The following is a 24,861-nucleotide window of genomic DNA, read 5'->3' on the forward strand; positions in this document are numbered from 1 at the left end:
AACTTTTTCATATACTAAGTGATGAGAGGGCCTCCCTAGTGGTGTAAGGGGTTAAGTCTCAGCACTATGAAGCTATCTGCTGCATGAGTTCGATCCCTGGCCAGGGAGCTAAAATACATGGTGCGGCAGACCTCGCCTGTCTCACCCGTTGCTCCCCTTAGCAGTGTATTTCAGTCAATCTGCCTGTTCTGCTCCCCTCTGTCTCTGGTGAATCCTCTAAACCCTGCACCTCTGGCCTGTACTCCAGTTCTTGTATGCATAAATAAATTTTAAAAAATCTCTAAAAAAAGTGATAAGAGAAAGACTCAGGTAAGACTATGAGGAAATAATCAGTGAGACACAAGATACAAGGCAATACGGTGTCTCAGAAGCCAACAGACCAGAGTATTTCCAGAAGGAGTGACTGACTAACAAATGCTATTGATGGCTGTACGCTGAGAATGACCAGTTGATTTGAGTAGAGAGAAGGTTTGTAATCGTTCTTTTGAGTGAGAAAATAAAAAATCTGAGAAAAAGAAATAGTATTCAGCAGTGCTGGTATAAGGTTGCTAAGACAAAAGTTAAGAACTGTCGGGCCTCCCTGGTGGTGCAGCGGTTGAGCTCTGGGTTGCGAAGCTGCACGCAGCCTCTGCAGCGCTGGTTCGATCCCTGGCTGCTCCCCGGCCACCAGAGGAGGGCCCCACATGGCGCGCAGACCTCTCCTGCCGCCCGCTGCTCCCCTCAGCAGTGTACTTCAGTCCTTCTGCCTGTTCTGCTCCCTGCTCTGGCTCTGGTGAATTCTCTCACCCTCCCGTGCTTCTGACTGTACCCAGTGATTGCATAAATAAATAAATAAATCTTAAAAAAAAAGTTAAGAACTGTCCATTTGAGGTTAGTGATAATGATTTTATTTTATGTTACTCTCTAGAATTTTTAACTCTTTGGATATAGATACAGAAAAAGAATTAGCTTTACTGAAGGCAGAAGTTGTACTAACAAGTAAAACTCGGAGGAAATAATGTGGAAAGTAAAGTAAGTGTTTACTGAGATAGACCAGAGATCATAAGTTAGGTAACACAGGAAGTAAGGCTATGAAGAAGATGAAATGCAGAAAATACCATGGTTTAAGGTACGGTCAAAGTGCATATGGCTGATGAGAATGGAAAACAAAGGTTAAAAACACTCAAATAGTAAGATTGTAAATCCATCTTTTCAGATTTAACTCAAGTCCTACTTGTTTTAGCAGTGGAAATCAATGAACTGCTGTTAATTCTTCTTTACTTTACTACTCATAATTTTAACTACACCACAATGATTTAAAATTAACGAATTTCTAATGAATCTTAGATGAAGTATGAGCTCCCTCCCTCATTAATACCCACGCAAGCGGTAGTTCTGTACGTACATAGTGGGTGAGTCGATGAATGACTTTCTCTATGATTCTCTTTTTATTTATAAGTTCCTCTTCAGAATCTATTTCCGATTCAATTTCCTTCAAGTACCAGTTAACAAGCTCACTCCTCTTTAATGCGGACTCATCCTCTTCTGCAACAAAATAATACATTTTAAAAGGATTAATTATCCTAGCAAACTGCCAACCCTTAGAGTTTGCATATACAATACAATACAGATTAGATAACCATCAACCTGCTAGAAAGTACAGCTGCTGAAATAAGATTTGCAATGTTTCAGCATAAGGCTGAAATTACCTGTCAAATTACTTGTATTAAAGTACGCTTTACTTCATCCTGAAAAGCAACATCTAATAAAGCTGTAAGGTTTTCAAAGTACAAAGATATTTACTTTATTTTCTTGTGCTTCATCATCTATGAGAAAGTTTGCGAACAGCCACTGAAAGCATAAATTAGGAATGAAGCAGTAGCAAGCAAAACTTAAATGTTTTCTCCTCTTTGAAAAGATTTCATGGAATTAAGAGTCAACTGAGGGCCTCCCCGATGGCGCAGCAGTTGAGCGCTAGGCTGCGAAGCTGCCCGCAGCCTCTGCAGCACCGGTTCTATCCCCGACCACCTGCGAGGGTTCCACATGGCATGCAGACCTCTCCTGCCACACCCGCTGCTCCCCTCAGCAGTGTCCTCCATCTGTCTGCCTGTTCTGTTCCCCGCTCTGGCTCTGGTGAATTCTCTCACCCTCCCGCGCTTCTGACTATACCTAGTGCTTCTATAAAGAAATAAATAAATCTTTAAAAAAAAAAAAGTCAACTGAGAAGTGTAATCCTTGGGAGTTCACTTATAATTACTAATATATTACAGCAAGATCTGTCTATACAAAAGGCAATGTCTGCTTCTGAAGATTACAAAGCAAGCCTCTAAACTTACAAGAAAAGTTGCAGCCTGGGTAATATTCTATCACAGAAATAAAGTAGTAAGAGAAAGCTCTTTAGTCTTAATTCTAGAAACTGCTAATAAAATTAGAAACTAAAATAGGAAAATTCTAGTTTTACTAATAATGCTTCTGAAAATTTTATTTTGACAGTACTGTCAGTGGTTTGTCCAAATGTTTTTGGATATGTGACCTCTTTGGTTCTGTGGTGCTCTCTGAGCTAGAACGACTGTCTACCTAAACACTCAGTACTGATAATTTGTTCTGGCAAATAAATAAAAGATCTTTTATCTTTTAAAGAAAGGCCTATTGTATAATTTATTTGTGGAATGTAGCACCCGTCCTATCTTTGTCATATTTAAAAACTTCACTGTATGAGAAAAAGAATGCTCTGTAATGTAAACACAGCAATATGTGAGTTTCCAAATCTTTTTATGTAAGAAGGGAGCAGAGTTAAAATCTATTTTTGAGGTTTCATTGCTGTCTGCTCTCCTTTCTCTCACTGGTAGATAGTTCCAAGGCTGAAATCCATAGGGTTTAAATCTTTAGGAAGTTGAGGTAATCTCTGGTCTCTTCTTCCATTGCATCAAATACTGTGATGAGAGAATATGCCAGAAAACTAGCATGTTTGAACTTTTAAATATGATCTACCTGATGGTTAACCCTCAAACTGAAGTTCAAAGTTCAAATAGTTGCATGGTAAAGCAGTTAAGGGTGGAAAGTAAGCCAGAATTAATGTTCAGATAGCATATTTTACCTATAGAGAAAAAAAGATGGAGTTTGGTATGTACATGTGCTAACATAGTCAAGTTTAATTGTTTACCTATGAAATATAAATACCCTAGGAGTGCATCTGTTTTTAATAAAGCTACTATAAGAACAGTGATTCTGCATCTATAAAAACATTTGCTGGGCCTCCCTGGTGGCGCAGCGGTTGAGCATTGGGTTGCGAGGCTGCCCGCGGCCTCTGCGGCACCGGTTCAATCCCCGGCTGCTCCGCGGCCACCAGGGGAGGGTCCCACATGGCGCGCAGACCTCTCCTGCCGCCCGCTGCTCCCCTCAGCAGTGTACTTCGGCCCTTCTGCCTGCTCTGCTCCCCACTCTGGCTCTGGTGAATTCTCTCACCCTCCCGCGCTTCTGACTGTACCCAGTGCATGTATAAACAAAAACAACCAACCAAACAAACAAATAAATAAAACATGCCTCTATAAAAAAACAAAAACAAAAACAAAAACAAAAAAACATTTGCTAACTACTTTTTATAGTACCAGATCCAAAACTGTGCTGCAAGAATACCAAAATAGGTAAAAGAATGAGCTGTAAATCTAACAATGAACTTGTAGAGAAACGTCCAGGCTATCAAAAATGCTGATATTCCATGGATTTACTTTACCAAAGGAAGATTGAGAATTTACTATCTCTCTGACAAAGCAACACAATCTTTAGCAATCATAAATGTTCACACAAACATAGCTTATGTAAATGTCTAAGCATGTAACCAGTACTAGGTAACCTCACCTTCTTCCATCTTTCGGAGGTGGAGCACAATAAGGTTAGAGATTCGGCAGTATTCAGAGAAGCCCAGCCTTAGGGAAGCTTTTGGAACAGAATCTTGATTTATATCTTCACTGTGGCCATTGATCCCATTTACTGGAGCAGGGCTGTCAGCATGACCTGTAAAACATGAACCATTTGAATGTTTTACTACTTACATTTTAACACTAATTTCAAAACAAGCACAGTTAGACTATTTACTAATTTAGAAGCAAACTTACAAAAATGCTACTAGTGAAGACAAAAATTTGTGTAGAAGGAACGGGGAGGACTGAGAGATATGGATTTCATGATGAAAAAATTTGCAATATACATAAAATTTTTAATTCTATTATTATATGTATTTTAATGTGCTAGAGAAAATGTATTTGACTTCAGAACAAAATAATACAGGGCCTCCCTGGTGGCGCAAGGGTTAAGCACAGCACTATGAAGCTATCTGCAGCCTCTATAGCACGAGTTCAATCCCCAGCCAGCCAGGGAGCTACCCACATGACACAGCAGACCTCTCCTGTCTTGCCCACTGCTCCCCTCAGCAGTGAATTTCAGTCAGTCTGCCTGTTCTGTTCCCCACTCTGTCTCTAGTGAATCCTCTCACCTACCCCCCTACAACTCTGGCCTGTACTCCAGTTCTTGGATGCATAAATAAACAAATCTTTTTAAAAAAACAGAATAAAATACAAATAAAGCTATGGTTTGAATTAAGAACGTTATCACCATCTTGCAGTATTTTCTTTCAGTCTTTTATTATTTTCAGTATTCTGTAACAACCATTTAACTGTATTTTAACTTGTAAATACAATTCAATATCCACTTTTTCTTTTCTGCTACATAGACTTCATAACCATCAACTATTGCACTTTTTCCCCCATACCTTTTTTATTTTTTTTAATTTTATATATTTTTTACATCATTTTTCATTTTTGCACAATGTATACATTTTCATCTTGGTTATAGTCCCCATACAATTCCCCCCCCCCATTTTGATCCTATTCTCTCCCTTCCCACCTCCCCCATAGTGTGTCTCTGTTTTATAATTGCTTGTTGCTTTTGATTTTTACTTTATTATAATTAGTCTTTTTCCTGGTCCCTTATTTAGGTTTTCTAAATTCTTGCTATGAGTGAGACCATCTGGTGCACCTGCACCCCTATGTTTATTGCAGCACTATTTACAATAGTAAGCTATGGAAACAACCCAAATGCCCAAAAATAGATGACTGGATCAAGAAGATGTGGTACATACACACAATGGAATATTACTCAGCAATCAAAAAAGATAAACTCATGCAATTAGCAGCAACATGGATGGAGCTGGAAGGGATCATGCTCAGTGAAATAAGCCAGAAAGAAAAGAAAAAAACTACTGCATTTTTACCATGCCATCTCAGAGATCGTTTTGGTCCCTAACTCCAGAGCAGTCAAATGAACAAACTCTCACCATTGATGCCATCTGGGATTTCATCTACCTCCATCTGGGCCTCCTCTTCTTGTTCTAAATTGACATCAGGTGTTTCTACACGGATGATCGATTTATTCAGTAATCTGAAAGCTTCCTTCACATGTTTAGGCTGGACCTAAAACCATCAAGATGAGATAAATCGGTAAATCAGTTTCTCATACTCTCCTCACATAAGACAGAACCACAAATCCATATTAGCACTAGAATGATGACATCAAGTGTTGAAAAGAATGGAGAACAATTTTCTTTCACTCTTGATGGGAATAAAATACAAACGCTATGTGAAACTGGCAGTTCTACTAAACATACACACAACCTATGACACAGTTCCACTCCTACACATATATACACATCATACAGGCCAAAAACAAGTATATCCCGTTGGCATCCAGACTGGAAACCAAATATCCACCAACAGAAAGGGGGAATCACTGTGATGTAATCAGAGACAGAACATTATAGAACAAGGAAAATGGATAAACTGCTACACATACCTGGATATCTTAAAGTGTTAATGCTGCATGAAAGAAACTAGACACAAGGGAAAACACACACACACACACACACACACACACACACTTTATTAATGTAACATTGGTTTACGACAGTTACACCAGTCAGAAATATAGGATCCCATCTCTTCAGGCATATGTTAAACACCACATCTATCACCAAGTCACCCAAAGAACTCCAGCATAGTCCATAGTTATGTCCTTCCCTCCACTCCCCATCAAATGTTCAAAAAGACACCCCATTAACATACCAAGAGACAATTTTAAACAACCTTAACCTTAACACTTAAGAAATACCAGGGCTTTTGGGAGCCCTGAGGAGGAACTGTGGTTCAAGATCAAATCACAATGTGGCACATACACAAAAGAATGAAGTCAACTGAAAATGAATCAAAGACCTAAAACTACACATTTATCAAACAATGGGAAAATCTTCAGAAATATGCATTTGGTCAGGGTTTCTTGGATATGACATCAAAAATGCAGCAACGAAAGGGAAAATTGACAAATGAAGTTACATCCAATTAGAAAACTTCTGAGTATCAAAGGCAAAAAGAGAATAAAAAGACAATCCACAGAATGGGACAAAATACTTGCAAATTATGAATCTCAAAAGAGGTCATTAAAACACCCATATTCATTGCCACATTACTCATAGCAGTCAAGAGGTGCAAGTAACTCAAATGCCCACTGTTGGATAAATAAACAAAATGTCATATCTACATACAATGGAGTATTATTCAATCTTAAAAGAAGAAATCCTGTCACATGCTACAACAGGGATAAACCTTGAGGTCATTTTGCTAATTAATATTTACATAAAGACAAACACCATGCTTTCTAATCCTGAAGTATCTAAAGTAGTTAAACTAGAAAGCAGAATACTGGCTACCACAGCAGGCAGTGTTCAAATGGGTAGAGCTTTAGCTTCGTAAGATGAAAAAGTCCCAGAGATTTATTTTACAATAATGTCAACTATACCTCTATTGAACTTTTTACTTAAAACTGGTTATAACAACAAATTTTACACTGTGTATTTAACTCCAACTTGGGAATAAAAGGTGACTAATGAAATAACCACCAGCAGAAGTATGGTTATATAGTATTATCTAGCCAATAAAAAAGGCAGTAACTGTTATCCTCAGAGTAGGGTACTAGTGACTGGAAGGGAGGCTTCTGGAAGTGTTAGTTCCATTTCTTGATCTGGGTATAGGTCACATAGGTTCCTGAAAAGTAAGTTGTACTACACTTGAGATTTGTGCACTCTTCTGTATGTTTTGCTTAAAAAAAAAAAGCATATTTAAAAGAAAAATTGTGGGCCTCCCTGGTGGTGTAGGCAGTTGAGCGCAGCGCTGTGAAGCTGTCCACAGCCTCTGCAGCATCAGTTCGATCCCGGCCAGCTGGGGAGATGCCCACATGGCACGGCCGATCTCTCCTGTCTCACCCGCTGCTCTCCTCAGCAGTGTATTTCGGTCAGACTGCCTGTTCTGTTCCCTGTTCTGTCTCTGGTGAATCCTCTCACCCTCCCGCACATCTGGCCTGTACCCCGGTTCTTGTATGCAGGAATAAATAAATCTTAAAAAAAAAAAAAGAAAGAAAATTGTATGTCCATTTTTTTTTGGGGGGGGGGTTTCTTTAAAAGTCTTTTATAAATAAATAACCAAGTTTTTCTAAATCTACTTCCCTCAACAGCTGAGGGTCATAACAACAGATAAACCCATCAGAGCAGCCCTTTAAAAAATCTCAGGAGACAAAAACAATACAAAAATAACTACCATCTTCAAAGAAACTTTAAGTCATTTAAGGCAATAGATGTCAAGACATATATTTGAGTCAACTTACTATACTAGTCAGTAAAAACAATGAGATCTTTGGAAATAGGGAAAGATTAAGCTATTTATGAGGAGAAAATTAAAAGTCAACGGTTGCCCTCAAATTTTCCCACTGCAGCAGTTAATGTCATATTATGGTAGGAAAATTAGCGAGAAAAGAAAGTTTGAGTCAAAGATTGTACATCAAACTAAGCTGTCTTCAGATACAGGCTACAAATAACCATGTTTAATATATATTTCCATTAACTTTTTATTTTTTCATGAATTCTTCTTGAAAAGAAACCAAATTTCAGTTAACCAAAAAAAGACTTAGGAAATGAGGACAAAATGATCTCACCGAGTCTTGCATATATTTAGTTACAATCAAACTACTACTAGTCTCAATAAATACTTGATAAGAACCTTTTTAAAGGGAGAAATCCCAGGGTTACATTATCATAGATGTTCACAAAAGTCACATAAAAACAAATCTGTAGTAAATGCTAGTATGTTCTACACCAAAGATGAAAACATGCTCATAAACCAACAATTCGATCTTTCTTCCCATTATGTTAAAGTGACTTTGGTACCTCATCACAGCAGTGCATCCGAGCCATTGCTTCAGAGAGACGGATCATACTCTCAAGCTGTCGCACTGTAATCCTCCATGAAGACTTGGTTACTCCAGAACCATCCCTCTGGCGGAGACGTTTATACTGTTCCACAATGAAATCCTCTGACTCTTTAGAAATCTGTTTCAGATCATCATGAAAGTTATAACATTTCTACTTGATGGGAGCTGTCTAACATTAAGTTTAAGACCTTCTATATGGAGATGCTTAGATGAACTGAACGGGTCAAACTTTGAAGCCACCACATGGAATTAATACTGACAGGTCCTTCAAAAGAAACTATTATGAAGGTAGTCGGTGAATTCCATGTACTATGAACAGGAAGACAGGAGGTTAATATTTAAGTAAATAAGCATTTCTAAAAGACGTATCACGAGCTAAAGCAATGGAAGAAGATGTAAAGCCTTTTATGCCAAAGATGTCAAAGCTCATATAAAAATAATGCTTAGGTTATTCATGAGTCTTAGTTAATTAACTCTTGATGTCTTTGGAAAAAATAAAAAACACACCAGCTACCTGATAGTAAACCTTACTACCTATTGAATACCAACAAAGTGAGGCATACTAAAGAATCCTCCATTTTTCAGAGCAAGAAACTCAGCATACCAAGGAAGTGTTCCAAGGTTACAGAGGGACTGTACAGTTATGGAAAACAAATGTCTCTCCACACAAAACTTAGTTTTGAATGACTCACTATGTTTCTGTTGGGATGAGAATCATTTTCCGTATCACAGATAATGAAGTAAGGTGACAAGCCATAAGTAGTATAAAAACCTTAAGTAGGGCCTCCCTGGTGGTGCGAGGGGTTAAGATGCAACCTATGAAGCTATCCGCAGCAACTGTAGCACAAATTTGATCCCCGGCTGGCCAGGGAGCAACCCAGATGGCGCAGTAGACCTCTCCTGACTAGCCTGCTGCTCCCCTCAGCAGTGTATTTCAGTAGAGCTGCCTGTTCTGCTCCCCATTCTGTCTGTGGTGAATCTTTTCACCGCCCCCAACTCTGGTGTACGCCCCAGTTCTTGTATGCATAAATACATCTTTAACAAAAAAACTTTGAATAGAATTAAAACAATTTTTTTCTTTTTTGTATTCTATTTTAAGAAATACCAAACAAAAGAGATGCAATATTCAGGGTTACTTTAAAAACAAATGTCCAATAACCTACATCAATTACTGTAAAATGGAATTATATTTAAAAAAAAAAAATCCCTGTCTCAACTTTCTTTGAAGAAGCAAACTTTTGGAAAACAAGAAAAAAATCCGTAAGTATAGTTTCAGTTAATTTCCATGTAGCCCTTTTGTTTAAGTGCCATTTCAATATACCCACATGCTTTATTCCAATACAAACAGGCCCATTACCTTGGGTTTAAACTGTCTTGCAAAGAGAAGATACCTCCTGATATCATCAAGTGAATAGACACGATCAATGGAATCCTCAATTCTTGAATGCAAGTCTACTATGCGCCTGGCAATAGCATAATCTGTAACCTAATTCAAAATGAGAAAATCACTGTGATCAGTCATAACAACGTCTACCCCAGACTATCCCAGACATTATGAAATTATAGACAAAAACAAGTTCTAATATGCCACTGAAAGATACATGAACTCTCTAAGGAAAGTTTGGTACCAGTTTCATTTAAAATCAAAAGTTTAAATGTTTATCTTTGCCCCACTCTAAGCATATTCCTGAAGGAATTAACTGACTTTAATAACAGTTGCAGAGCTGAAATTTCTATAGCACTCAAGTACATTCCAGGCATGGCTGTCTTACCTGTATCTAGAAAATTAACTTATACAAGCCCTCACAAAAACCATATTAGGTAGGTAGAATCTCCATTTTACAGATGAGGACATTGAGTTATAGAGAGGCTAAGTAACTTGCCGAACATTATAGTAAATAATGGAGCCATGAATTGAACAGTGTAAGTTTTCAAGGTCTATTAGCCACAACATTATATTGCACTTGTGAATATATGGATATAATCATCACAGAATTGTTATTAACACTGAAAAAAAAAAAACTGAAATATGCAATTTACTCTCAAATGATACAGAAGAAAAATGTAGATACAAAGTGCAAATGATGAGGCAAATGGGAAAATGTTACTATGTGAATCAAATAAAGGGTATATATGGGTGTTTCATGTACTTACATTTCTTGTAACTTTTAAGTTTGAAATTATCTCCAATTTAAACATTAAAAAAAGAATTTAGGCAGTCATATACAAACTGAACTATATGAAAACCTGTCCCACCTGTTGGGGGGGTGGGGACAGATATTAAATGGATTTGTAAAAGGAAAACCAAAATATCAAAATACTAAATCCCTCCAAACATTCAGGTAATGGAAAGTAGCTTTTATTTAGACATTCAAATTTTGCTGTAAGCAAGAGATACATATTATACCTAATATAATATAGGAGCCTCTATGTTCAGCAACTGAAAACAGTCTGAAATATTAGCTTTTATAGAATGTCCTGGTCACACAGGAGTTGTGCAATGACTGTTAATCATTTAAGTATAAATAACATGCTGATTCCAAGTAAATTCAGATTTTTATACCCAATATTAAAACTGATACATATTCAACAACCTGATAGGAAGACAAATGACACAATTTTTAAAAAAAGGGAAAAAGGGAATTCCCCTGACATAAAAATGTTTTTTTCAAGTTTACAAACAAAAACAAAAAACCAATCACAAAAAAATTCTTATAAAAACCTTATGGATTGCAGTTAACTGCAATGTTCTCTTTTTTGCTTTTGAAAATTAAATAACAGCAACAATAAAAAGCCCCTGAAGTTCCTTAACACAATTGTCACACTGAAAGAAATAAAAAGGTCAGTATATGCACCAGTGGTTTAGGAGCACACCTTCTAGCCTTGTCTCACAAACTCATACTGAATATAACAAAGGAAGCTAAAAGCTCATGTGGTTACCTCATTACATTCATCCACAAGTATAAAGAAGAGATCGAATCGAGACATGATAGGAGCCGACAAATTTATATTCTGTTTCAACGATTTTGATCTGTCATAGTGTCCACTGATTGGGTTTGCTGCTGCCAAAATAGATGTCCTGGCATTCAGCGTGGCCTAACCACAAAGGAAAGAAACATGACAGGTTTAAAAAGATCTAAGAACTGGCCAATAAACACAACAAAATACTCAGAACTATTCCTAATTAACTAAGTACAGATCAAATATTGAAACATAATTTTCACCCACTGAATCATAAAGACTAAAGTAATCTAGCAAGCAGATGCCACCATATGACAGGAGTGGTGGACTGTGCACACCTGTTAAAGGTAGCAGTTTATTATTAAGAATTTATCTTGCAGGGCCTCCCCGGGGTGCAAGGGGTTAAGATGTAGCTCTATGAAGCTACCAGCAGCCACTGCAGCAGAGTTTGATTCACAGCCACAGAGGTGACCCACATGGTGCAACAGACCTCTCCTGTCTCGCCAGCTGCTCCCCTCAGCAGTCTATTTCAGGAGATCTGCCTGTTCTGTTCCCCACTTTGTCTCTGGTGAACTCTCTCACCTCCTGCACCTCTGCCCTGCACCCTGGCTCTTGTATGCATAAATAAATAAATCTTATTTAAAAAAAAAAAAGAATTTATCTTGCAGTTAGACACAGGAAGATGTGCATAAAGAATGTTTACTCAATATTGTTTATAATATAAAAAGGCTGGAAATAACCCAAATGTCACTCTACAGGAGTCAATGAACCTAACTAGGATACATACAATTAAAAACCATGGAGTAATAAAATACCAATGTGGATCTAATATGTGTTGTTAAAGAAAGATTGATGAAATAAAATTGTGTTAAATAAGCAAAGAACAAGACTATGCTCTGAGAGGGGCATAACTCAGCAGAGATGAGTACTGGTAAAGCCCCAAGAGCCCCTTAAGCAACCACAGTCCGTTTTGCTCCTTCCCCACTTTGTGCTTGCCCTGCCCCTTCTGAGTGTCTCAGTTCCTAGTCTGCTTTTCAAGGGGTATTTTTTGAGTTTGGCTTTATCTGACCCTTTGTCTGGTTTCTCCACATTCCACATATAAGTGACACCACCGGTATTTGTCTTTCTCCTTCTGACTTGCTTTGTTATATATCCCTTCCAGTTTCACTCATGTTGCTGAAAAAGGCAAGAATTAATTTTTTTTGATTGCTGACTGTTATTCCACTATGTATATATACTACATCTTCTTGATCTACTTATCTGTTGTTGGACAGTTAGTTTCCATACTTTGGCTATTGTAAAATGATGCGGCAATGAACATAAAAATGCAAGTTTCCCTTCAGATTAGTGTACTTGTATTCTTCAGGGAGATACCTAAGAGTATACCCAATACACGGTTGTATGGCAGAGCCATTGAATGTGTACTTTAAAAAATTTGACAACAAAGCAAAAAGAGACAATTATAAACCAGAGACATATTGCAGGGGAGGAGGAAGAAGAGGGATCAGAGGGAGGGAGGGAGGAGCACAGGGGACTGTGGTGATGGGTGCACTGGGGAAGGAAATTCTATGGGGACTTAATCTGAGGGGTGGGGAGAAGCAAATATTGTCAAAAAAATTTAAAAATGATGAATATTAAAAGAAAAAAGAAAACGTTATATCAATAAAAAAATTAAAAAAACTTACCTACAACCCCCCCCCCCAAAAAAAAAATTAAAAAGTTTAGTTTCTCTCTTGTGTTGGTTATAATACTGCACTTTTAGTTGAATTATTTCAAGTTTATTTTTTTGGTACAACTGGAAGCATGTTTTAATCAAAGAATATGAAAGGTTTGTGGAAATTCTGGGAAATGAGAAGCTAAAAACTTAAGCAGTAGTGTTTCTTCCATTTTCTGTCACAACAACACAATTTCACAATAACCTAAAAAGTGCCTATAATCTGGGCTAATAATAATTTTCAGGGTTATAGATGGAGAAATACATGTCTCCAGAGTTACATTAATCTACAAGGGTATAACATAATACAGGAGAGCCAATGTGGAGACACATACCTTCACTCCTGCCTTAGTGATAGAGATGGTTTGCTGTTCCATAGCTTCATGAATAGCAACTTGATCCCTCACATCCATCTTATCAAATTCATCAATACAACACACACCCTGCACACCAAACAAATCTAGCATCAGAAACTTCCTTTCAGAAGTCAAATGACAAGTAAACGCAAAGTCTTCTAACACAGAGACTTTTTTCCTCTCTAATGTAAGATAAGTAAACAATTCTAACTCCCTCGGCTACAGTAAGACAGTTCAATGTATCGTGTTAGAAAAAACCATATGCTTTTCACTAATTTTAAACTAAGAGCAAGGCTAAAAACAGTTACTTTTTGCTTTTTTACTCATCAAAACCTTATATAAATCTCAGTAAAAATAACCTGGGTCACTTCAGCAGTGATTTTAGGCTGGGAAAATGAAATGTAAAATTGAAACAATGTTCATAAGCATGTATAACTACAATTTATTTGCATTCACAGCTCTGATTGATGTCAAGTACATGTGCAATGCAATAGACATATCCGCAGAGTTGTCAGAATATAGAAGAGAATGCTAGGAAGTACAAGTAACACAACCATACATGCCAGGTAGGTAATACTTTCTAGAGAAGCTCAGAAATTGCTGATTAATGATGATAATCCCAGTTGAATTCCAGGTTAATAAAACTATGATTAACTGAATGCTTTAAAAAAAAAAAGATATCTTTTTAAATAAAAACGTATGTGTTTACAGTTAGGGTAGGAGATAGTCTGATTTCTTTATATCCAAGAGTGTAAAAATGTTCTTACATTATCAGCCAACATCAGAGCTCCAGCCTCAATGACAAACTCATGAGATTCTTCATCTCGAACAACAGCTGCTGTTAAGCCAGCAGCACTGGAAGCTTTGCCACTGGTGTAGACAGCTCTAGGGCTGAACTCCTCCACATGCCTGTTCAGGGTTATAATCATTAATAGAGGACTACAAAGCATCCGATCCAGGAATATCAGCCGACAGGGTTTATGTTAATTAAGAGTTTAAATTTTAAAGAACATTTGAGACTGGCATTAAGTATAGGGTAAATCTTAAAAGATACATGCCATACGTTGACTGGAAAGCCTTCTTTCCTTTGAGTTTTTAAAGGACTTAATTCCATTCCCGTCAAGTGGAAGATGAAATTCACACCGAATAAAAACATTAACCTTAAGTCTTTAATAGTAAACTGCTTAACAACTATGACCTATTAGAAGGTCTTGCACTTAAAAAAGGAGAAAGAACAAAAAGATGTGAGATTTATTCCAAAAATGCAAGACTGGTTAACATTTACACATTTAATTGCCAAAAAAGAACCATCCCAAAAAACACAATAAATGCATTTAGCAAAACCCAACATTGCTTCATGATAAAAACTCAACAAAACTGAATGATCGAAGATATTTCTCCTCAACCAAATAATGGGTATCTAGGAAAACTGACAGCTCAAGGCTGAATGTTTTCACCCTAAGATCAAGAACAAGACATGGATGTCCAATCTTGTCACTTCTATTTAACATTACTGAAAGATCTAGTAAAGGCAATTAGGCAAGAAAGAGTAAGACATCCAGATTTGAAAAGGACAACTATCACTACTTACAGATAACAATTTTATAGATAGCAAATCCCGTGGAAACAAATGCTTAGTAATAATAAATGAGTTTTTACAAGGTTGCAAGATAAAAATCAACAATCAAGAACAATTTGATATATTTGCATTGAACCTCGAAATAAAAAAAAATTCAACTTAAAAAATAGCATCAAAAAGAATAAACTAAGAGCAGGTGGTACAGGGGTTAAAGACAGCGCTATCAAGCTCTCGCCAGAAACTGCAGCATGAGTTCAATGCCTGGCCGGCCAGGGAGCAACACACATGGCACAGCAGACTTCTCCTGTCTTGCCCACTCCTCCCCTTAGCAGTGTATTTCAGTCAGTCTGCCTGTTCTGTTCCCTGCTCTGTCTCTGGTGAATCCTCTCACCCCCCCCAACTCTGGTCTACACCCCAGTTCTTGTATGCATAATTAAATAAATTTTTTTTTTTAAAAAAGAATAAAACACTCAGGAACACATTTAACAAAAGAAGTTCCAACTTTTACCCTGGAAATTGCAAAATACTGTTAAAAAGCCAAATAATCTCAAACTGACCTAATGAATCAATGCAATCCTTATTAATGTCACAGCTGACTTTTTTATAGAGACCAATAAGCAGTCTCTTAAATTTACTGGAAACTTAAGGAACCCAGAATAGCCAAAACAACTTAGAAAAAGCCAAAGTAATCAAAGTAGTCCCATTAAGTAAAAAAAATGGACAGAAGAGCTAAAAAGAAACTTCTCCAGAGAGGAAAGCAAATGGCCAATAGGCATATGAAAAAATGTTCACCACCACTTGGGAAAAGCAAATCAAAACTACAATGCGTTAACTATCTTATACCAGTGAGAACGGCACATATTAAGAAAACTAGCAACAACAAATGTTGGCGAGGATGTAGAGAAAAAGGAACTCTCTTCCACTGCTGGTGGGAGTGCAAAATGGTCCAACCACTATGGAAAGCTGTGTGGAGATTTCTTAGCCTAGTAAAAAGATAGAGCTTCCATATTATCCAGCAACTCTATTCCTAGCTATTTACCCAAAGGACACAGAAACGTTAATTCAAAAGGGCACCTGCACCCCTATGTTTATAGCAGCACTATTTATAATAGCTAAGCTATGGAAACACCCCAAATGCCCAAAAATAGATGAATGGATCAAGAAAATGTGGTACATACGCACAATGGAATATTACTCAGCAATCAAAAAAGATAAACTCACGTAATTTGCAACAACATGGATGGAGCTGGAAGGGATCATGCTCAGCGAAATAAGCCAGAAAGAAAAAGAAAAATACCGGATGGTCTCACTCATAGCAGGAATTTAGAAAACCTAAATAAGGGAACAGGAGCTAACTGCAATAAAGTAAAAATCAAAATCAACAAGCAACTATAGACCAGAGACACACTGCAGTGGGGGATGGGGGGAGGAGAAGAGGGATTGGGGTCAGAAGAGGGCGGTGGGAATTGTATGGGGAATATAACCAAAATGAAAATGCATACATTATGCAAAAATGAAAAATGATGTAAGAGTTATATAAAATAATTTATATAAAAAACAGTCATATTAGCCTAGGAATAGACAGCAATTAATGGAATATAACTCACAGAAAATGACCCTCATATACTTATGTTTAACTGATTTTCAACAAGAGTGCCAGAACAACTCAGTGGGGCAAAGGAATAGTTTTAATGTTGTACACTGGCTATCCATATGCAAAATAATAAAATTGAACCTTTACTTCACACCGTATATAAAAATTAACGGAAATGGATCAAGACCTAATAAATGTAAGAGCTCTAGTAAAAGAACTGAAAGCAGACTTAAAAAGGCTGTATTATTCATAATGTTCCAAAGGTGGAAACCCAAATGGAAGAATTAAGTATTATTTATTTTTAAAATGAAAGGAAATTGAGGCAATCTAAAACATGGATGAGGGCCTCCCCTGTGGCGCAGCAGGTTGAGTGTTGTGAAGCTGTTCACAGCCTCTGCAGCATGGGTTCAATTCCTGGCCAGCCAGGGAGAAACCCACATGGCGTGGCAGACCTCTCCTGTCTCGCCCACTGCTCCCCTCAGCAGTGTTTTCAGTCAGTCTGCCTGTTCTGCTCCCCACGCTCTCTGGTGAATTCTCTCACCCTCCCACGCCTTTGACCTGTACCCCAGTTCGAGTATAAATAAAATCTTTAAAAAAATAAATAAAATAGAATAAAACATGGATGACCCTTACTTATATTATACTAAGTACAATAAACCAGTCATAAAGGACAAATACCATATGATTCTACTTATATGAGGTACTCCAGAAATATCAGGTATGCTGTGATTTATACTAATGAAAATACATATTCATGTATTCAAAGACTTTTATAGAAAAAAAGAGTTCTGTGTGTGATTGGGATTATAAGCATTTTTTCCCTATTCCCCCAAATTGCAGCATGATTGTAGCTATTAAATAAATGTGTATTTAATCATTGAAAATTTTATATTCAACAGTCATAATTTATACTCCTGTTCTAGTAAAAGCACACTGACTTGGTGACATAAAAAGCTTGCAACGCTCAGGCATACACTTACTTGAGAAACTGACTCTTAGCTGTACTTGGGTCACCAACAATGCAAACATTTATGTCCCCTCGAAGGGAGGTCCCTTCCCCAGTTGTCTTTGGAACACCACCAAAAAGCATCAGAAGGACACCCCGTTTTACTTCATCATTGCCTGGAATGAAAACCAAAGGTATTTTTCAACAAAAACGTTAAACAATTTCACAGGAAATTACAAAGGCATGTTCACCAACCAAAAGAGCAGAAACAGCTGAAGCAAAGCCTATGACTGGAGTAAAAATACTGGTTCTAATTTTGATTCTGCCTATGAGGTGACTAAAAGTCACCTAACCACTATCCCAATGTCTCTACACCTGTATCATAGATTTCACAGAATTGAGTACTAGCTTCTAAGAGCTCTTTCTTGTCCATAAATCCTAATTCCCACAGTCTTTCCTGATGCCATAATCTTCAAATATCTCTTCCCAAAAATAAACTATCTACCCCAGACTACATTTCCTAGTTCTTTTGAATTAACAGGTCTTCCAATTTTATCAAGAATTTGAGGAAATGGGCCATGACTTACTCCTTTTGTATCCCCTCAGTGACCAGTACTATATAAAATGCATGCTAATACAAATTAGACAAGATGTTGAAAGCAATTCAAAGCTACTTCTAAGAACTACTTATAAATTCATTAAGAAGGAAATACACTCTTAAAAATAACAACACTGGATTTTTAGAAACGTGTTATTAAAAGAAACATTTTTCTGGGCTAATTATTGTAACTTTCTGTGACTTCCATCAACAACGTGTTAATAAGCACATTTACACAAACCACTTCTGAAATGGAGAAAATTAAAAATACATTCCATAGACAAAACGTCTCTGACTCATGACCTACGAAACAAAGCTGTTTTATACCATTAAGGACAACGTCGTCGTTTTTAAATAGTTCAAAATTCTTTGACACTCCTCATTCCCAGATGGAGCTTCTGATTGGACTAAGTGACTTGCTACTAACAAATAGTATATGGTGGAAGTGAAGGGGTATAATTCTAAGACTGTGTCATGAAAGTGCACTAACAGATAAACTGCATGGGTTCCTGTGAAGTGGCTATCCCAGCCCCAGTGAAGCCTGCAGCTGATGTCCTGGCTACACAACTTCATGAAAGGCTGACCCAGTACCTGCCACCAGTTAAAGCTCTCAAATTCCTGACCCAAAACTATTGGTGCTTGTTCCTTTAAGTCATTAAGTTGTAGAATTTCTTATGCAGCAATAGATTTACGCATAAGAGGAGTGGAGAAGCAGAGTTTTGATGCCAACTCATTTTAAGGGTGAGTAAGTAACATCAAGGTTTATAATTCCAGGGGCTTCCCTGGTGGCATGTAGGGGTTAAGTCTCAGCACTATCACCATGATGGTCTGAGTCCAATCCTCAGACAGAGAGCTAATATATGGTGCAGCAGACCTCTCCTGTCTCACCTGCTGCTCTCCTTATGAGTGTATTTTAGTAATTCTGCCTCTTCTGCCCTCCACTTTGTCTCTGGTGAATCCTCTTACTCCCCGCACTTCTGATCTACACGCCAGTTCTTCCACATGTAAGTAAATAAACCTTTTTTAAAATATAGTAATTCCAGTACAATTTCATTGATGAAATAGCTAGATAGAAAAAGGTTAGTTTTAAATGACTGAAACATGAAATTATTGCCTCTGAAATTTTAAAAACAAGATCTGGCATACTGGAATAGATTGAAGTGCAGTTTTACCCTATGGTCAGAAAAAGATGAATTTTTTTTAAGATTTATTTTTACTTATGCATACAAGAATTGGGGTGTTGGCGAGAGCTGCAGGGTGTGAGAGGATTCACCAGAGACAGAGTGGGGAGCAGAACAGGCAGATCTACTGAAATATACTGCTGTGGGGGGCAGTGGGCAAGACAGGAGCGGTCTGCCTTACCATGTGGGTTAGCTCCCTGGCCAGGGATCAAACTCATGCTGCAATGTCTGCTCATAGCTTGATAGCACTGACTTTAACCCCTGCATCACCAGGGAACCCCCTGATTTTTATTCTTAAAAGAAAAAAAAAGTTATGCTACGTAAAATTCACCATTTTAACTGTAGAGTTCAGTGGAATTAAGTACATTCACTATGTTTTATAATCATTGCCACTATCTACTTCTAGAACTTTTAATCAACCCAGAAAGAAAACTGTATTCATTAAAATCAGTAACTCCCTATCTACCTCACCAGTAACCTCTACTTTCCACCTCTGAATTTACATTCTTGGTACCCCATGTAAGTGTAGTCATGTAATAGCTGTCCTTTCGTAATGACTTTTGAAGACCTCTTCTAAACCTACTAAATACATCTCATCTGATTTGTGTGACTTAAGAAACCACTTATTGCTGTTTTATAGTCATTTATTTTATTTCAAATTTATGCCACAAATGGATAGAATTCTTACCATGTATAGTAGGGAAAAGGCTAGTACAAAGATTGTGATATAGATTTTTATCTTGACTCATTTCAAACACTTTTTCCCACTCCTTCACAGTCATTTGGTTCTTAATGCTCTCAGCTGTCTGTTCTTCATCTCTAAGTTCTTTCCCTCCAAACTGAGGAGTACAGAAGAAAGCAGAAAAATATTAAGTAATACTCAATGTGAAAGAAAAGGAACTTCACAACAAACAAAATAAAGTAATGCCTTCAAGGTCGCTTTCAGAATCTACTGACTATAAAAGGTTTTTTAAAAAAGAATCCTGATACAAGTGCAGCCTCAGTTAATAAAGATACTGAAGTCTGTTATTTATCCAGTGAAGTAAAAACAAAAGCTGTCTTTTTTTTGTCCCCCCAACTGTTACCTAAATGATTCTGAACACTTCAAGAGATGAACTGTAACAAAATGTTAATTGCTACTTTGAAGATGAAAATGAAGGAACAATATTATTCCCGCACACCTATCCCCCCCAAAACTGGAGTATTTTCCAAATTCTTTTTCACTGCTTTGTCATTTGGGACACAGAATTAAGTTCTGAACAGATTACGGAACCTGGTCCATAACTCTGAGAAAGAGTAGTTTACTTTACATCATGGATTACAAAATTTTTCTATTTGTACTTTCTCTAGGAACTGTGATAAAAGCAAAACAAACCACTGTAGGTAATTGCTCTTAAAGCACTAGGCTCTAAAGTAAGACTTTCCTCAAGGTCAAAAAAAAAAATAAAAAGATCTGATTTCAGAACTAAAGAAACAAATCTCAACTCCCTACCACTTTCAACCCTCTTAATACTTAATAGATTAACTCAGATGTTCAGAAGCCTTCAACTTTGTAGTAGTCTCAAGAGAACACTTCCCCAAGCTTTGCCATTCTATTAAGATGACTCACCCTTGGATTTGTTGGTTCAACACAGCAGGCAAGAAAGACCAGCCTATATGAAAGGTCCTTAACACCAAGGGCCCGGAGTCCCCGAACACCTTCTGTTTCATAGCCATCAACACCACTGACACGGGAATTAGTTTCTGCACGTGCTCCTGAAAGATCGAATGATAGGTTATTTCACAGTTCAAATACTGAAGGTGCTGATAATAAAAATTGGTCAAATAAATGAAACCTGTAACTCCACAATTTCATTTAGTCTTTAAAATTTTTCAGAACTCTGCATCTTTTGTAGCAAAGTAATTTTGTCTTTATTCTCATCGTACTTCTTGCTCACTGTCTGATTAGCAGTCAAAAATAGAACAAGAAAGATTTGAGAAGTCTGATACTCTGCAGTTCATTCAAATAACGGAGAATTTAAATTTGAGCCACAGAACACCAACCAGGAGTGCTAAGCTTAGAGACGTCAGGCACAACAATCAGTGTCCCTGTGAAGTCACACTTGTCACCAGCTTGAGCTGACTCCACAGCTTCAGCTCTCAAGATCACTTCTAAACTTCGGGGGATACTCCCTCGAGGAAGCTCAGCTTGTGTCTCTTGAATTCGAACCTGTAACAGACAATAAGACGAAGTCTCTTTCAAATACCATACAATATAAATTAAATGCCAAACACTGACATATTATAAATCATCTTAACAAATGCAGATTTTTAACATGTGCAAGCACTCACCATAAAAATTCTCTACTCTAGGGCCTCCTTGGTGGCACAAGGGGTTGGGCCCCACACTATGCGGCAATCCGCAGCCTCTGCAGCATGAGTTCAATCCCCGGCCAGGCAGGGAGAAATCCACATGGTGCAGCAGACCTCTCCCACTTTGCCCGCTGCTCCCCTCAGCAGTGTATTTTGGTCAGTCTGCCTGTTTTGCTCCCCACTTTGTCTCTGGTGGATCCTCTCACCCCCCTCATCTCTGGCCTGTACCCCAGCTCTTGTATGCATAAATACAAAAAATTCTCTACCCTAAATCCCCTTTCAATTTAAGACTACATCCAAAAAACCCCCTTCATTTTTAATCTCATTAAAAAATATTACTTTGCTCAAACTGACCATGTGGTTAAAAATCTGTTCTATATTCCATTTTGTAGATTTTCAGGGAAATTTTTAATGAAGAATTCCATAGTTTCACACCTCCATCTCAACACAATTAACATTATTTACAGATACTTTCACTGGATTATATGAAAGCAGTAAACATTAAGATACTTCATCCCAAAACATTTTGCACTCAGTATCTCTTATGTAACCTTAATACTATTATTATACCAATAAAAATGAACAAAACTTAATTCCATAAAATAATTTAATTCCAGGGCCTCCCTTGTGGCTCAGTTGAGCGCAGTGCTGTGAAGCTGTCTACAGCCTCTGCAGTGTGGGTTCCATCCCGGCCAGCCAGGGAGATACCCACCTGGGGTGGCAGACCTCTCCTGTCTCACCCGCTGCTCCCCTCCGCAGTGTATTTCAGTCAGTCTGCATGTTCTGTTCTGTTCCCCACTTTGTCTCTGGTGAATCCTCTCACCCTCCCATGCATCTGGCCTGTACCCCGGTTCTTGTATAAATAAACAAATCTTAAAAAAAAATTTAATTCCACTACATTTTCTATTATCAGCGCATTTTCAAATCGCCCCAATTATCAGAAATGTTCATTATTGCTGTTTTGTTTTTTAACCAAGATCCAATTCATACTTCGTAAGCGGTAGCTATTATCACATTCTTCCTAATATAGAAAGTATCTCTTACTCAAGCTGTTGGTATATGTGTTTCTATAAACCAAATATCAGATTAATATGAGCTGAAATTGGAATTTAATATTACTTTAGTTTGACATTCATTCCCCCACGCTTGAGCTACTTCAACTTTTCCTTCCTGTCAAAACTTTAAATTCCCTTTCTTCTTACTATCATCTATTAACTCTTACCTAGGTAATTGCAACTGCCAAATAGTTTCTTGTTAACTATACACCACTATCTGATTAACACGCCTTTAAAAAACAGAAATTCATCTCCTCCTAAAGTATATTCCTCTTGCTTATCAAAACAGGTCCATGCTTTTGACACAAGATTTAAGGCACAAACTACTTCCATGTTTCTTACCAAATCATCTTTCAAATCTCTAACTCGGCTGCTTTACTTCAATCATCACAATCCTCATTGCTCTTGATTAACATGTCCATTTTGCCCATCTTTCATTCATGCTGTCCTCCTCCTTAACCAACAACCTTAATGCTTAACACCAATGAGTCTCTACTTCAGACTGTGAAGTTTTCTTAATTCTAAGTAATAATTACGATGACGGTAATATCTACTTTTTGACATGCATTTTGGAACAGTCCAAAGGAGCTTGCAATAGAAGTTATTAAACACACTTAGATACTGGTAATTGGAATTTGCACTGAATCGTAGACTTATATATGTAGTCATATTTATTGACCCTTTGACTACATAGAAACTGAGTTTACATTGTCTAAATAGCTATTGCAAGAGACTAGAAGTGAATTAAGGGGACAAGCTAAATCCCACCTAAACAAGAGTTAATACCTTTTGGAAATCAACAAATCTTGATTTATTTGTATCTAGCAAGAATCTCCTCCTGTTGGCACAAACTGGATTTCGGCAAATGTTGGGCTGTGTATATTTGAACTGCTGTTCTACATCCTTAATCACTGTCTGACAGTCCAAGCACAGGAATGTTCCGCTCACAAGCTCTGGGTGAACTGGATGAGTCCGTACCACCTGCCCACTGATGCGAGTGAGCAAACCAATTCTGGATGAGGTGAGTTCTCGAATTCTGTTTAAAGACAGAGGTCCTATTAGTAAATATTTTCTAACTAAGAAAATTTCTTTTTTTAATAACAAGTTATCCAGAGATAAATTGTGCATTTTAAAAATAAAGAGACAAGATATTCTTTGGACTTTCCTACAAGAATGTTTGCAGTCAATGTGCCGATTCCTAAATGCTAAATTACACAATGTACACACATTCACAACAAAATGAAGAAACATGAAAAATGTGAAAGCAAAGAAATGAAGTTGCAATTACAAAACAGGTTGATACCATTTTTGTTTTATGTGCAAATATATTTTTTCCCTACCTAACAATTTCTAAGTAAGCATGTATTTCTAAATAAGCATGTATATGTAGTTATGAGAAAAAATTTCATATTCACAAGTTGAAATACAATTCCTTTACTCCACACATCTATTTTATTAAATAATTAGGTCATTTCAGCAGTTTAAGTTTTCAAAGTAACACTATAATTTCTTCTAGTAAATTTACTCTTTAAATAATCACTAAAAAGGAGTGTTTAAAGGTCATGCCATTCAAACTGACATTTCTAAAAATTAATGAATTTCCATAACTGTTCTCAGTTGTTTTATTTTCTCACTTGACAAACTATCCCTTCCCATTTCCCCTAAAAATTGTCTTTAAATATGACAAATTCTCAAAAATTGTTTCATTTACTTCTCACCCCCATTTCCCTAGAGAAACATTTCTCTAAAACTAAGCTTTTTGGATAACTGGGTATAAGTCTTTACAAACCTAAGACTGTCCCCACCCAAGTTTTCTGATAATTAAATGATGCCTATAATATTTGCTGAATTCCTTTTCTTCCAAAGAAGTGTTTCTTACTTGTGTCTGGTAGGTAAGTCTTGGAAAGCAACATAAAAATCTTTGGCAAGAGGGATCTCTTTACGATCTTTGACAAAATTTTTCAAGGCCCGACAAAGGTAAGGGTAAACTCTGAAAAACAAAAGCAAAAATAAACAAATAAATCCACTGATATCATATAGTGGCTTACTAGTGTCTCCTTTTCCCTTTCCCAACTGCATTATCTAGTGTAGGAGCCTCTTTCAAGCCTCTCTTATCTCACCAGAAATAGATATAAGACGAGAAACAATGGAATTAAAATGCTGTACTTATTATCTTTAGAGTGGTATATAGCAGACACGCTACATGCAGTCTATTCCGACTTAGATGACTTTAGCT

The 24,861-nt window shown here is 37.2% G+C and overlaps 1 protein-coding gene across 1 annotated transcript in view; it reads right to left on the minus strand.

The window, feature by feature from the left end:
• Nucleotides 1-24,861, minus strand: part of MCM6 (minichromosome maintenance complex component 6) — a 30,844-nt gene that overhangs the window by 1,194 nt on the left and 4,789 nt on the right. The window contains exons 3-16 of the mRNA XM_037523287.2: nucleotides 24,505-24,615; nucleotides 23,412-23,661; nucleotides 21,262-21,427; nucleotides 20,828-20,973; nucleotides 19,907-20,057; nucleotides 17,474-17,615; nucleotides 14,088-14,229; nucleotides 13,300-13,407; nucleotides 11,230-11,385; nucleotides 9,647-9,775; nucleotides 8,246-8,407; nucleotides 5,312-5,447; nucleotides 3,838-3,993; nucleotides 1,385-1,524 (exon numbers count right to left, since the gene is read on the minus strand). Coding sequence (XP_037379184.1) covers nucleotides 1,385-1,524; nucleotides 3,838-3,993; nucleotides 5,312-5,447; nucleotides 8,246-8,407; nucleotides 9,647-9,775; nucleotides 11,230-11,385; nucleotides 13,300-13,407; nucleotides 14,088-14,229; nucleotides 17,474-17,615; nucleotides 19,907-20,057; nucleotides 20,828-20,973; nucleotides 21,262-21,427; nucleotides 23,412-23,661; nucleotides 24,505-24,615 — 2,095 coding nt within the window. The remainder of the gene's footprint in view (nucleotides 1-1,384; nucleotides 1,525-3,837; nucleotides 3,994-5,311; nucleotides 5,448-8,245; nucleotides 8,408-9,646; nucleotides 9,776-11,229; nucleotides 11,386-13,299; nucleotides 13,408-14,087; nucleotides 14,230-17,473; nucleotides 17,616-19,906; nucleotides 20,058-20,827; nucleotides 20,974-21,261; nucleotides 21,428-23,411; nucleotides 23,662-24,504; nucleotides 24,616-24,861) is intronic.

Source organism: Talpa occidentalis, unplaced genomic scaffold, assembly GCF_014898055.3.
Source record: "Talpa occidentalis isolate TD23 unplaced genomic scaffold, MPIMG_talOcc4v2.1 talOcc4.3, whole genome shotgun sequence".
In the NCBI taxonomy this organism is placed as follows: Eukaryota; Metazoa; Chordata; class Mammalia; order Eulipotyphla; family Talpidae; genus Talpa; species Talpa occidentalis.